We start from the raw sequence: 15,271 nt of genomic DNA, 5'->3' as shown, positions 1-15,271 counted from the left end.
ACCAATATGATCGTTCCACCTATGATTTCATCTTTGACATGGAACAGTCTAAAACAAACCTTAATTTATCTAAGAGGGCAAACACTTATTTATACTTATTTATTTCACATTGACTTCCAATTTGTGCCACATCATTCGCCCTTTTACGTCAGTTCCGGATAATTCACGCTTCATCAGAGGCAGCTGACTTCAAAAGTGGATATGTCCTCTCTGCATGCTGTTCATAGTGTAGGATTTTCATGTTCATATGTTTAAATATCGTGTTTGTCACAAGGTCTCAGCTATAGAATGACGCGTTAAGTCATGAAATGAATTCTAAACTCATAGGTGCTGTTCTATCATGCATGCTACTGTCCTGTAGCATGCATGCATAAGGTCTCATGTATGCCCGGTCTGAATCATTGGACCAGTTGATCATAAGTGGGATCCTACTCTAACCCTGACCATAACCCGTACACAACCGTTTTAGTTGGGATGTTCCAAGCATCACACTTTAATAGAGAAAAACATTGGATCCCTCACTCTGGAAGGAACAAAACCAGAGAAACATTCCTATATCCCCCACCCCTATGCTGTGAGTCATATTGAAAATATCTAAATACATTTAATTATTTTCTATTTAAAATGTTCATACATGCATTTGAGCTGTATTGAATACATGCACAATATCGTAATTCAATTCAATGCCTTGGCAGCCAGAATATCCTGAAAATATTAAAGGCTTGAAAAGGATGGAAATGCACTTCAATGGAAAGACCAACAAAAGGTCAAATCCAAGACTCCGATGCGTTACAAGAAGCGGCTGTATTTGACTATAAATGCATCTCCAATCCAGTGTCTCTACAATGTTTTATTTATATTTCAGTGTAAAAAGCTTAAACTCTAGTAGAAAAAAACAGTAACCCAAAATAATATATCTTAAAAAGAAAACAATCAAAACAATTCCCATTCACCTCAATTAAAATAGAAACAGCTTTGCTAATATTACAGTTTTGCTAATGATTTCCCTCAAAACAAATATATCTATATCTATTCTCCAAGGCAGTTGGTCATGTCCAATTGACTTACTTATGGCCATTAAAATATATATATATATATTTCAATGTAGTTAAAAAACACACCTAAAATTGAAAACAGTACAGTTTAGGACCACTGATTAGTGTCTTCTTTTGAGCAGAAGGTAAAGATGAGAGTGTGAGTGGCACATAGTGTGTATTTTGTGTGCTACTCCTTCTCTAGGCCAAGTACATTGCAGAAAGAACAAGGATTCCCTCCATAGCACAGAACCACAGCACTCTCCTCTCTCACAGCACTCCGGGCAGTCGTCCATCACATTCCCTTTGCATGTCTCCTCTGACTTCTCCTCCAAGTCTGTAGGATTGAAGTTTGTGTAGTCTCTCTTTTGGCCATTGACAGAACAGTCCACTTGGGAGCGGTAGACTTTGCTTCAAGGCAGTATAAGCTCTTGCTGTTGTGCACCAGGCCTGCAGGGAGCAGTGTGTGCTGTGGATGAAAGCCCTCAACCACAGGGTCCATGAACAATCTGGTAGGGTCTTCCCACATTCTCAAGATGGGCCAAGACAACAAAACATTGGCCTAGCTTTCAAGGGTTATCTAAAAGTTTTTATTTGAAGGCAGTATGAGGTTGAAGTTGTGCCAGGTTAAAGAGGATTCTTACAAAAGCCAACCATCCACTCAGCCATTACAGTAACAAGAATGAATTATATGATCTTCCCTGATTACTGAATACCCCAGTAAATACAATGGTCTGTCTGACGAAGGGAATGAATAGGAGCAGGATTTCTATGGGACAGATACATGGGGGGAGAGATACAACTGTACATGACAAGGAGTAAGAGCAACAACAGCTGTGATTATGTGCTCTGCAGTGGTTGTCATGAAATTAAGGAAAAGTTGGATACAAGAAGGGATGAGCGAGGAGAGCTGGTATCATCGCAGCAGGTGATCTAGTCCTTTGTTTGGATGTGGTTGTTAAATCAGTTCCCTGGGTTAAGGTACAATTATGTGCAATTATGTAGGTGTGTGAATGTGTGAGGAAGAGAAAGAAATATCCCTGGGGTACACTGGAGGGGGTGATAGGGGAGAGGTCCACACAGGGCCATAACCTCCTCTATCCATTCTATCCCTCCGTTCCTCCCGCCACGCTAGCAGAACTATGTGGAGCCCCTCTTCTGTAGCTCCTCAATAAAGGCTGTGGAAGAGGAGACAAGAAACAATCAATACAACATTGACAAAATAAGTAGTGCCTTTGCTATTATCCCCCTCACTTAATTTTGACTTTTATACCAACGTCATTGGATCAGTCTGTGTGAAACATGGTTGTGGCCCAAAACAAATATCTGCAGTTTCACCTCCGATTATCTCCTCCTTGACTTTTTGTAACTCCTTCCGCATCTCGTCAAGAATCTCCTGCAGGAAGCAATCAAAACATTCTATCATTTACAGTATTAGTATTGTATATGATTATGTCTTTACTAGTCTTGGCATTAGAGGTGCAGCAGAAAATAATATTTACCTGTTTAATCCTCTCAATATCGGTCTCTTCACCACCTCCAGCATCATTATTAGCACCTGCATGCTTCACCCTGGATGAGGTGTGGCAATGGGGGGGAAAGAAAGCGAGTGGGTAGGGGAGGCAGAGAGAGAAAGGGAGGGACTGATTAAGATCGATCATAGTCTCATCACTGTGACAACCTACGCTGTCAATCCAACCCATCACCATAGCACCACCAGAGAGGCCTCAGGAAGCACCACACATACAAAACCACATTCTGTGAAAAACAGACAACCCAAGGATGGCTTTCAAAGTTTCAATGACATTTGACTGTTGACCACACCACCAAATGTCCAGAAATGACAGGCCAAACACACAATATTCCATTCTATACTACATCAAGGGATAACAAATTCCAAGAATCCTTAAATAATATAAAGTAAACTTGGAAAATCATCCCTCAACTATTGAATAAGAAAAAGGCTTCTACAGTATATTCGGAAAGTATTCAGACCCCTTGACTTTTTCCACATTTTGTTACGTTACAACTTAATTCTAAAATGGATTATATAAAAGTCCTCAGCAATCTACACACAATACCCCATAATGACAAAGTGAAAACAGGGTTTTAGAACAGAAATATCTTAATTTACATAAGTATTCAGACCCTTTGCTATGAGACAAAAAATTGAGCTCAGGTGCATCCTGTTTCCATTGATCATCCCTTGAGATGTTTCTACAACTTGGAGTAAACCTGTGGTAAATACAATTGATTGGACTTGATTTGGAAAGGCACACACCTGTCTATATAAGGTCCCACAGTTGACAGTGCATGTCAGAGCAAAAACAAAGCCATGAGGTAGAAGGAATTGTCTGTAGAGCTCAGATTCATCATTGTGTTGAGGCACAGATCTGGGGAAGGTTACCAAAACATTTCTGCAGCATTGAAGGTCTCCAAGAACACAGTGGCCTCCATCATTCTTAAGTGGAATAAGTTTGGAACCACCATGACTCTTCCCAGAGCTGGACGCCCGGCCAAACTGAACAAACAGGGGAGAAGTGCCTTGGTCAGAGATGTGCCCAAGAATCCGATGGTCACTGACAGAGCTCCGGAGTTCCTCTGTGAACCTTCCAGAAGAAAAACCATCTCTGCAGCACTTCACCTTTACAGTAGAGTGGCCAGATGGAAGCCACTCCTCAGTAAAAAGGCACATGACAGCCTGCATGGAGTTGCCAAAAGGCACCTAAAGGACTCTCAGACCATGAGAAACAAGATTCTCTGGTCTGATGAAACCAAAATAGAATTCTTTGGTCTGAATGCCAAGCATCACATCTGGAGGAAACCTGGCACAATCCCTACAGTGAAGCATGGTGGTGACAGCATCATGCTGTGGGGATGATTTTCAGCAGCAGGGACTGGGAGACTAGTCAGGAGAAGAAAAGATGAACAGAGCAAAGTACAGAGAGATCCTTGATGAAAACCTTCTCCAGAGTGCTCAGGACCTCAGATGGGTGCGAAGGTGCACCTGCCAACAGGACAATGACCAAAAGCACACAGTCAAGACAAGTCCTGAATGTCCTTGAGTGGCCCAGCCTGAGCCCAGACTTGAACTCGATTGAACATCTCTGGAAAGAGCTGAAAATAGCTGTGCAGCAACGTTCCCAATCCAACCTCATAGAGCTTGAGAGGATCTGCAGAGAAGAACAGGAGAAACTCCCCAAATACAGGTGTGCCAAGCTTGTAGTGTCATACCCAAGAAGACTTGAGGCTGTAATCGCTGCCAAAGATGCTTCAACAAAGTACTGGGTAAAGGGTCTGAATACTTAAAGTTTGGGGTCACTTAGAAATGTCCTTGTTTTTGAAAAAAAAGCTAATTTTTTGTCCATTAAAATACCATCAAATTGATGTCAACAGTGAAGAGGCGACTCCGGGATGCTGGTCTTCTAGGTAGAGTTGCAAAGAAAAAGCCAGATCTCAGATTGGCCAATAAAAAGATAAGATTAAGATGGGCAAAATAACAGACACTGGACAGAGGACCTCTAGAAGGCCAGCATCCCGGAGTCACCTCTTCACTGTTGACACTGAGACTGGTGTTTTGCGGGTACTACTTAATGAAGCTGCCAGTTGAGGACTTGTGAGGCATCTGTTTCTCAAACTAGACACCAATGTACTTATCCTCTTGCTCAGTTGTGCACCGGGGCCTCCCACTACTCTTTCTATTCTGGTTAGAGCCAGTTTGCGCTGTTCTGTGAAGGGAGTTGTACACAGCGTTGTACGAGATCTTCAGTTTCTTGGCAATTTCTTGCATGGAATAGCCTTCATTTCTCAGAACAAGAATAGACTGACAAGTTTTATTAGAAAGTTCTTTGTTTCTAGCCATTTCAAGCCTGTAATCGAACCCACAAATGCTGAAGCTCCAGATACTCAACTAGTCTAAAGAAGGTCAGTTTTCAGCTGTGCTAACATAATTGCAAAAGGGTTTTCTAATGATCAATTAGCCTTTTAAAATGATAAACTTTGATTAGCTAACACAACATGCCATTGGGACTCAGGGGTGATGGTTGCTAATAAATGGGCCTCTGTACGCCTATGTAGATATTCCATAAAAAAACATTTTCTTTAAAGCTGTTTCCAGCTACAATAGTCATTTACAATATTAACAATGTCTACACTGAATTTACTGATCAATTTGATGTTATTTTAATGGACAAAAAAAAGTGCTTTTCTTTAAAAAACAAGGACATTTCTAAGCGACCCCAAACTTTTTAATGGTAGTGTATAATTCGTTATATAGTTATGTTTATAGGTGTGTGTTTATAGGTGTGTGTTGCTAGAGAACAATGTGTTTATTCAAATGGCTGTGCATCTACCAGGGTCAAGATATCGATAATTGGACCTTTGTTATTCCAAATCTATATCAATGACCGTGCAGCTGTGTCTTCTACCGTACTTCCCATTCTCTTTGCTGATGATACCAATTTGATTTTTATCATCACAGAAGAATTTTGATTCACTAATTAATGAAGCCAACTTAAGCATGGTCAAATTTTCTGAATGGTTCCAGATAAACAAATTATCTTTAAAATGTAAAAAATAAATCTAAAAAATTCTAACTTTAATGTATTCACTAGTATGAATAAGAAATATTGTAAAATAAATAAATAATAACAATAAATAGCCAGAATCTCAATTGGTGGGAATGAAATGGAAGTCACATCCACTAGATTCCTTGGAGTTCTAATTGATGAAAAGTTATCCCGGAAAGACCATATTACATTTTTTTTGCAGCAAAGTGATGAAATCTGTTGGTATCATCAGAAAGAATAGTGGTTTGGGTAATCAGGCTTGCTTCCTAAATCTATACTATAGTTTAAATTTACCGATATCTCATTTACTGTAATATTGTCTGGGCCAGTACACATGCCTCCTACCTACACAAATTACTCAAGACTAGCTACCTCCTCTAATTACCTGGCTCCTCTAATTACCTTGTACTCATGTATTGGATATTGTTTTTTTGTGGTGTTGTTTTCATATCAGTCCTTGGGCTTCCAACCACACCTCCATACCGTTTAAAAAAATAATTTTTAAACAAATCTGTATTGTTGTCTATCACTTGTTTTATAGGATACAAATAAATGAATACAAATAAAAAAAATATCAATTCACATATCAGAATGGAATCCTGCAGCTTTTTGAGCAGGGATGATAAAAGCTGTCACAGAAGTCACAGCGTTCTGCAGTCCACTAGGTGGTGCTGTCAACAGAACAATGGCCCAGCACCACGCTCTGAAGCTGTGCCCCTGTTGACCTGACAGAGGGAAGGGAGGTGGGACGGTATGTTAGGGAGAGCAGCAAAGCGTCATTCCTGTTGTCTTGTCAGGGGAGGGACTTTGTACCTGGGACCCTGGGACAAGGGAGAGGTGGAGTCCATGCTCTTGGAGATGGAGTGATTCCTGTTTGTGAGACACACACTGCTCTTAGAACGGGACACAATCAATTAATCAACACACACTTCTTTGAATTCTGAGACTGGCATGCGTCCACACAAACTGCTCTAACTACAGACACGGAGAGAGCATAGGAAGCTGAAACCTTACCTTGGCATAGTGGCTGATTTCTCCCAAGGTCTTCGTCCAAGAGTGTCTAAAAAGCAGAGAGGCATATTTTAAATCCAAACTGTATAAAAGTCTAATATTAAGCAAATTTGTCTTCCAGGTACAAACAAAACAGACTGGCACACAGACACACGGACAGTTCTCACCACTTTGGCCTTGGGACTCTGAGTCATCCTGTAGGGAGAAAGGAAACATAGTTAGACCGGCCAAACTTTTGTGTTTTCTGACTACATGGACATCTTTCAAATCTGTATTCACAACATAGTTGGCCAATAAACTAACAAATACTTACATTATCTGCCATCTTAGCAGGTGGCTTAGCCCCACCGTCTGCCATTTTTTTCCTGAACAAGACAGACGGACATAAAAGGAGAGTAAGAGTATGAGGCAACGCTTAAAGATTCACTAAGCTAGATCAGAGCCATAGAGGGGCATACACAGCGCTATAGACTGAGGCGTATGGATCTGTTCATTTATAGGAGTGCGTTCTTCAGTGCCACCTACCTCCGTGCCAGGATGGATGCCATCTCACCCATCAAGCCTCCTCCACCACCACCGATGGAGGCACTGGTGCGGCTTTGATCAGGCTTGGCAGCTGCAGCACCATTACCACTATCATCCTACAGAGGGCGGTAGAAGACACAGGAGATGTTAAGAGTATCAGTATCGACACAACAACACTTTAGCTCTTGCTAGCAATGCAAAAGAGAGGCTCGACATTCAAAATGAATGGCATTGAAGTCCAAATCAGAAATGAATGGTGGTTGCATAAATGTGGAGATAGTTCTGTATCTATCGTTATGCTAATTCTAATCCCACTTTCTCCTTTCTCTCTCTCACCTTGGCCACTCTGCGGAGCTTGGCCCCTGCTAAGGCTGCCACCAGGCCCCCTGCACCTCCCCCTAGGCCCCCATCTCCTCCCGGGGAGGGCAGCGGTGGGGCGGGCGGGGGTCCTGATCCTGCGGCCGGGGGTCCTGGGGGTGGAGGTCCCGGGGGTGGAGGGGGCCCAGACGGAGGAGGGCCGGGGGGTGGAGGAGGGCCCGGAGGTGCTGGGGGAGCCAACGGTGCAGCGGGCACTAAAAATAAAAAAAAGTTAAGACAGTCGGTGTACTACGTTCAGGGAATGGGTAAAACAAATAATGGTGTGTTCAAAAAGGCTAACTGTATTGCCGTCAGTGTGACCTCTGACCTGCTGCAGCTTGTCTCTCTCTCTCCAGTCTCTCCCACTCCTGCCTCTCTCTCTCCTGACGCTCTGTCTCCTGCTGTTCCAGCCTCTGCTGCTCCAGCCTACAGGGATAAAACTCATGGGGATTAACACAAAGAGACAAACAAACATACACTAAACACACCCAAACAGTCAACAGATTAAGAGGCACAAATAATATAACAATGTATCTGGTGAAGGGATGAATGGGAAGGCACCACATCCTCCCTGAAAAGGAGGTCTCACGCCAGAGGTGACCTGGCAAAGAAATTACATTTTGGCTTTCATCTTTCCACACTCATGACATGGCAAGTGAACTGTACCAGCAATTATTGAATTAAAGCAACAACCATTTTCCAACAATCCTTGTGGGCACTGTCTAATTGTGACAAATGGCTCTGGAGCAGCGTTAGACTGAAGAGCATATCTGTTATTAAATTGTGCTGACTATGCGGCTATGCTGGGTTGGTGAAGGAGCTCCTGATTAGTCCAGGACTTTAATGAAAGTACACATTTGGCCAAGAAGCCTTAATCCGGGTCAATCCAGGCCCCCTACCCCAGCACATCTGTCACCCACAGGACCTGCAGCTGCCACACACACACACACACACTTTAAAAGCACTCTTGGTTGACTGAAGGCTGGTGTAGACTTTACTGTGAAACATTTGCTTACGAGCCTTTCCCAATGATGCAGTTTAAAATTAAATAGTAACAAGAGGAATACAATACACAAGAATGGAGCTACATACAGGGAGTACCAGTACCAAATAAAATGAGCAGAGCTATGAGGTACTTGAGGTAGATACTGTATGTACAAGCAGGGTAAAGTGACTAGGCATCAGGATATATAATAAGAGTAAAATAAAGAACAGAGTAGCAGCAGCAAATAAGTGTAAAAGTGTGTATGTGTGTGCGTGCTGTGTCGGTATGCATGTGTGTGTGCGTATGTAGTGTATGACAGCTGATGTTCCGGTACTGTTTGCCGGACGGTGGCAGAGTGAACAGTCTATGGTTTGGGTGGATGGAGCCGTTGGCAAAATTTTTTTTTTTTTTTTTTTATTTTTTAAAATTTCTCCCCAATTTTCGTGGTATCCAATCGCTAGTAATTACTATCTTGTCTCATCGCTACAAGTCCCGTACGGGCTCGGGAGAGACGAAGGTCGAAAGCTATGCGTCCTCCGAAGCACAACCCAACCAAGCCGCACTGCTTCTTTAACACAGCGCGCCTCCAACCCGGAAGCCAGCCGCATCAATGTGTCGGAGGAAACACCATGCACCTGGCCCCCCTTGGTTAGCGCGCACTGCGCCCAGCCCGCCACAGGAGTCGCTGGAGCGCGATGAGACAAGGAAATCCCTACCGGCCAAACCCTCCCTAACCCGGACGACGCTGGCCCAATTGTGCATCGCCCCATGGACCTCCCGGTCGCGGCCGGCTGCGACAGAGCCTGGGGGCGAACCCAGAGACTCTGGTGGCGCAGTTAGCACTGCGATGCAGTGCCCTAGACCACTGCGCCACCCGGGAGGCCCCCGTTGGCAATTTTTAGGGCCTTCCTCTGACACTGCCTGATAGAGGTCCTGGATGGCAGGGAGTTCTGCCCCAGTGATGTACTGGGCCGTACGCACTACCCTCTGTAATGCCTTGTGGTTGGAGGCAGAACAGTTGCCATACCAGGCAGTGATGCAACCCGTCAGGATGCTCTTGATGGTGCAGCTGTAAAACCTTTTGAGGATCTGAGGACCCATGCCCAATCTTTTTAGTCTCCTGCGGGGGAATAGGTTTTGTTGTGCCCTCTTCACGACTGCCTTGGTGTGCTTGTTAGTGATGTGGAACTAGTGATGTGGACACCATGGAACTTGAAGCTCTCAACTTGCTCCACTACAGCCCCGTCGATGAGAATGGGGGGCGTGCTCGGTCCTCCTTTTCCTATAGTCCACAATCATCTCCTTTGTCTTGATCATGTTGAGGGAGAGGTTGTTGTCTTGCACCACACAGTCAGGGTTCTCATCGTTGTCTGTGATCAGGCCTACCACTTGTGTCATCTGCAAACTTAATGATGGCGTTGGAGTCGTGCCTGGCCGTGCAGTCATGAGTGAACAGGGAGTACAGGAGGGGACTGAGCACACATCCCTGAGGGGCCCCTGTGTTGAGGATCAGCGTGGCGGATGTGTTGTTACCTACCCTTACCACCTAGGGGCGGCCCGTCAGGAAGTCTAGGATCCAGTTGCAGGGGGAGGCGTTTAGTCCCAGGGTCCTTAGCTTAGTGATGAGATTTGAGGGCAATATGGTGTTGAACGCTGAGCTGTAGTCAATTCTCACATAGGTGTTCCTTTTGTCCAGGTGGGAAAGGGCAGTGTGAAGTGCAATAGAGATTGCATCATCTGTGGATCTGTTGGTGCAGTATGCAAATTGGAGTGGGTCTAGGGTTTCTGGGATAATGGTGTTGATGTGAGCCATGACCAGCCTTTCAAAGAATTTCATGGCTACAGATGTGAGTGCTACGGATTGGTAGTCATTTAAGCAGGTTACCTTAGTGTTCTTGGGCACAGGGACTATGGTGATCTGCTTGAAACATGTTGGTATTACAGACTCCGACAGGGAGAGGTTGAAAATGTCAGTGAAGACACTTGCCAGTTCATCAGCGCATGCTCGGAGTACACGTTCTGGTAATCCGTCAGGCCCAGCGGCCTTGTGAATGTTGACCTGTTTAAAAGGTCTTACTCACATAGGCTACGGAGAGCGTGATCACACAGTTGTCTGGAACAGCTTATGCTCTCATGCATGTTTCAGTGTTACTTGCCTCAAAGCGAGCATTGAAGTTATTTAGCTCATCTGGTACGCTCGTGTCACTGGGAAGCTCTCGGCTGTGCTTCCCTTTGTAGTCTGTAATAGTTTGCAAGCCTTGCCACATCCCCGGAGCCGGTGTAGTACGATTCGATCTTAGTCCTGTATTGACGCTTTGCCTGTTTGATGGTTCATTGGAGGGCATAGCAGGATTTCTTTTAAGCTTGCAGGTTAGTGTCCCGCTCCTTGACAGTGGCTCCTCTAGCCTTTAGCTCAGTGCGAATGTTGCCTGTAATCCATGGCTTCTGGTTGAGGTATGTACGCCCAGTCACTGTGGTGGGGTCGTCCTAGTTGCTCTTATTGATAAAGCCAGTGACTGATGTGGTGTACTCCTCAATGCCATCGGAAGAATCCCGGAACATATTCCAGTCTGTGCTAGCAAAACAGTCCTGTAGTTTAGCATCTGCTTCATCTGACCACTTTTTTTAATAGACTGAGTCACTGGTGCTTCCTGCTTTACATTTTTGCTTGTAAGCAGGAATCAGGAGGATAGAATTATGGTCAGATTTGCTAAATGGAGGGCGAGGGAGAGCTTTGTACACATCTCTGTGTGTGGAGTAAAGGTGGTCTAGATGGTTTTCTCCTCTGGTTGCACATTTAACATGTTGATAGAAATGAGGTAAAACTGAGTTTTCCTGCATTAAAGTCCCCGGCCACTAGGAGGAGTGCCGCCTTTGGATGAGCGTTTTCGTGTTTGCTTATGGCAGAATACAGCTCATTGAGTGCGGTTTTAGTGCCAGCCTCAGTCTGTGATGGTATGTAGACAGCTACGAAAAAAACTCTCTAGGTAGATAGTGTGGTCTACAACTTATCATGAGATACTCTACCTCAGGCGAGCAAAACCTTGAGACTTCCTTAGATATTGTGCACCAGCTATTGTTTACAAATATACATAGGCCCACGCCCCGTGTCTTACCAGAGGCTGCTGTTCTATCCTGCAGAGTGTATAACCCGCCAGCTGTATGGTCTTAACTTCTTATGGCTGGGGGCAGTATTGAGTAGCTTGGATGAATAAGGTGCCCAGAGTAAACTGCCTGCTACTCAGGCCCAGCTGCTAATATATGCATATTATTAGTAGATTTGGATGGAAAACAATCTGAAGTTTCTAAAACTGTTTGAATGATGTCTGTGAGTATAACAGAACTCATATGGCAGGCAAAAACCTGAGGAAAAAATCAAACCAGGAAGTGGGAAATCTGAGGTTTGTAGTTTTTCAAGTCATTGCCTATCAAATATAGTGTCTATGGGGTCATATTGCACTTCCTAAGGCTTCCACTAGATGGCAACAGTTTTTAGAACCTTGTTTGATGCTTCTACTGTGAAGTGGGGACAAATGAGAGCTGATTGAGTAACAGGTCTGCCAGAGTGGCATGAGCTGATCACGCGCGCTCACGTGAGAGCGACCTGCATTCCATTGCAATTCTAAAGACAAAGGAATTCTCCGGTTGGAACATTATTGAAGATTTGTTAAAACCATCCTAAAGATTGATTCTATACATCGTTTGACATGTTTCTACAAACTGTAATATAACATTTTTAACTTTTCGTCTGAACTTTCGCCTGGACTTGAGTCGTTGAGTTCACAAATACAAACTCACACGCGAACAAAAAGGCGGTATTTGGACATAAATGATGGACTTTAGCGAACAAAACAAACATTTATTGTGGAACTGGGATTCCTGGGAGTGCATTCTGATGAAGGTCATCAAACGTAAGTGAATATTTATAATGCTATTTCTGACTTTCTGTATGGCTTGTTTTGGTCTCTGAGCGCTGTACTCAGATGTGCTTTTTCGGTAAAGCTGTTTTGAAATCTGACACAGCGGTTGCATTAAGGAGAGGTTTATCTAAAGTTCCATGCATAACACTTGTATTTTCATCAACATTTATGATGAGTGTTTCTGTAAATTGATGTGGCTCTCTGCAAAATCACCGGATGTTTTGGAAGCAAAACATTACTGAACGTAACGCGCCAATGCAAACAGGTTTTTGGATATAAATATGAACTTTATCGAACAAAACATATATGTATTGTGTAACATGAAGTCCTATGAGTGTCATCTGATGAAGATCATCAAAGGTTAGTGAATAATTTTCTCTCTATTTCTGCTTTTTGTGACTCATCTCTTTGGCTGGAAAAATGGCTGTGCTTTTCTGTGACTAGGTACTGACCTAACATAATCGTTTGGTGTGCTTTCGTTGTAAAGCCTTTTTTTTTTTTTTTAAATCGGACACTGTGGTGGGATTAACAAGTTTATCTTTAAAATGGTGTGAAATACTTGTATGTTTGAGGAATTTTAATTATGAGATCTGTTTGAATTTGGTACCCTGCACTTTCACTGGCTGTTGTCAAATCGATCCCGTTAACGGGATCTTAGCCGATCTCAGCCATAAGAGGTAGTTGTCGTTCAACCACGACTCGGTTAAACATAAGATATTACAGTTTTTAATGTCCCGTTGGTATGATATACGTGCTTTCAGTTAGTCCCATTTCTTTTCCATCGATTGAACGATAGCTAGCAGAACGGAAGGCAAGGGCAGATTAGCCACTCGTCGCCTGATCCTCATAAAGCATCCGGATCTCTTTCCGCGAAACCTACATCTCCCTTTCCAGCGAATCACGGGGATCTGGGCCTGGTCAGGTGTCTGTAGAATATCCCTCGCGTCCGACTCATTGAAGAACTCCTTGCTCAATTTCAGGTGAGTAATCCTAGTCCTGATGTCCAGAAGATATTTTCGGTCATAAGAGACAGTTGCAGCAACATTATGTACAAAACATGTTACAAATAACGCGAAAAAACTAAAACAAAATAGCATGGTTGGTTAAGAGCCGATAAGACGGAAGCCATCCCCTCCAGTGTCTACGCCTACAGCATTTTGGTAGCCCATGGAACAATGGTAATAGGGTCTGGTATGAACAGTGGAACAGCTGAGTTGAAATCAAAGGTAATAAAGGTAAGTAACTGTCGATCTGATGCCCAGAAGTGCTTAGGCGGTCATATGTGATAATATTATGAACTTTCTGTACAAAAGAAGTTAAGATAAACATGATAAAAGTCACTATATAGCAAATGAGTTGGACCTCGTAAGATGTCGCCCCTTACCGTCGGTACCATTTTGACAATCTTATCTGTGACCATTACTACCAGCATTTGATGGACAATCTCGCCAGCCTATCCCAGAGTATCCCCAGTGTGTTATATATTGCCCATTAGACTAAATGAGATTAGGGGTAAAAGCTGGGTGTATCCTTGGCGAGTGTGGGGTCCACAGGGAGAGGAGTTGGTGGGAAAGTATAGATTTTGACATCAAAGAGTTGACCTTCATTTGCTTTACAGACTCCGTCCTCAAGAGGCTGGCTGAGGGCTAAGCAGCGTAAGGCTAATGCCGACAAATCCTTTGAGTCAGTGTGCATGTGTGGTTATGTAAAACCAGGCCAGTGGGACTCTGGTCATACAAAGATATTTTGTCATGATACTTGTATTGACCCTTAATTACAACTCAATCTGGAAGTAAAGGTGAGTGTACTGTACTCTTCCCCCCCACCCCAGATATCCCACACTTGGTACCTCCGCTGCTGTTCCAGTTCCTCTGGGGAGGGTCCATTTGACACTGGGCGGGGGAGGGTAGCGTAACCTGGAGGTAGAGAGGGGAAAGAGAGTATGACTTAGGAAGAAAGCTGTGAGGTGCAAGTCATGCTCATGTTTCAACACATGCATCTCTCGCAATTCTTTCTCAGACAGTGCTGTGCCTTTAGAATAATTGCAAAACATATTGAGGCTGCATGTAGGAGCCATTCTAATAGTACCTGCGTCTGACAGGGAATTGAGTACTTCCAGTGCGTGGGTGATTCCGTTGGCGAAGAGGGCAGCATCCTCCTTACTGCCAAAGTTGAGCCCCCACACCTGCCGCGCGTCCCGCCACTGGTGGAAGTTGGGCGTGGCCTCATTGTACTTCAGGCCTTTCACAATCGGACAGTTAATCACCACCTTAGAGAGAGAAGGGGGTCGGAGTCAAGACACTCCCAACATTGGCAGATCATGGATACCACTTCTTTATCAAAAAACAAGGTGATGCTCCACAAGGTTGAAATGGACAAACTGCAGATTTTAGATAAGAGAACTGTCTTTACTCATGTTGTATGGAACTACATTGGTTATGGCAATACTAGACAATAATACTGACACTCAGTGATAAAAATCCATACCGGTATGTGGATCCATTCCGGTATAGAGGATATATCGCCCAGCTCTAAGTGTTCGTGTTTAGGGTGCATCTCAGTCTAAACTTCCCTAATTGAAAGCTTTTTCCATATTGCACTCAGCCTGTGCTTTCAGATCAAGGAGAGGAAGCCAGTTTGGACAAGATAAATGCACCCTAGGTTTATATCCATCCAGCAGGTGGCACCAACCTGGTGATTCAATACAAGTCACGGTGCTCTGGGTTTGAGTGACTCAGTCTGAATGTGCTGATGCATCGTTTCTGTTTTACAACCCCTGAATTCCACAGAGCGGAGGAGAGAGCACCTTAACTCCCCGCGCCAAAAGAGTCAGGGAGAGAGAGACGCAGACACAGAGAGAAGGGACAAAGA

The 15,271-nt window shown here is 43.9% G+C and overlaps 1 protein-coding gene across 2 annotated transcripts in view; it reads right to left on the bottom strand.

The window, feature by feature from the left end:
- Positions 1 to 832: 832 nt before the first annotated feature.
- The window catches only part of LOC129822130 (vasodilator-stimulated phosphoprotein-like), a 29,617-nt gene continuing 15,178 nt past the window's right edge, over positions 833 to 15,271 (bottom strand). Inside the window, exons 4-15 of one of the 2 annotated variants that reach the window (XM_055880102.1) lie at positions 14,489 to 14,669; positions 14,250 to 14,316; positions 7,824 to 7,921; positions 7,475 to 7,710; positions 7,139 to 7,254; positions 6,927 to 6,978; positions 6,781 to 6,808; positions 6,617 to 6,662; positions 6,416 to 6,472; positions 2,537 to 2,606; positions 2,373 to 2,430; positions 833 to 2,212 (exon numbers count right to left, since the gene is read on the bottom strand). In XM_055880102.1, coding sequence (XP_055736077.1) covers positions 2,175 to 2,212; positions 2,373 to 2,430; positions 2,537 to 2,606; positions 6,416 to 6,472; positions 6,617 to 6,662; positions 6,781 to 6,808; positions 6,927 to 6,978; positions 7,139 to 7,254; positions 7,475 to 7,710; positions 7,824 to 7,921; positions 14,250 to 14,316; positions 14,489 to 14,669 — 1,047 coding nt within the window. In that variant the 3' untranslated portion in view covers positions 833 to 2,174. The remainder of the gene's footprint in view (positions 2,213 to 2,372; positions 2,431 to 2,536; positions 2,607 to 6,415; positions 6,473 to 6,616; positions 6,663 to 6,780; positions 6,809 to 6,926; positions 6,979 to 7,138; positions 7,255 to 7,474; positions 7,711 to 7,823; positions 7,922 to 14,249; positions 14,317 to 14,488; positions 14,670 to 15,271) is intronic. The other variant, XM_055880103.1, reaches the window with a different exon arrangement.

Source organism: Salvelinus fontinalis, chromosome 24 (assembly GCF_029448725.1).
Source record: "Salvelinus fontinalis isolate EN_2023a chromosome 24, ASM2944872v1, whole genome shotgun sequence".
Taxonomy (NCBI): Eukaryota; Metazoa; Chordata; class Actinopteri; order Salmoniformes; family Salmonidae; genus Salvelinus; species Salvelinus fontinalis.
The sequence above is the reverse complement of the archived record's forward strand: the minus strand, read 5'-3'. Positions and strand labels throughout refer to the sequence as shown.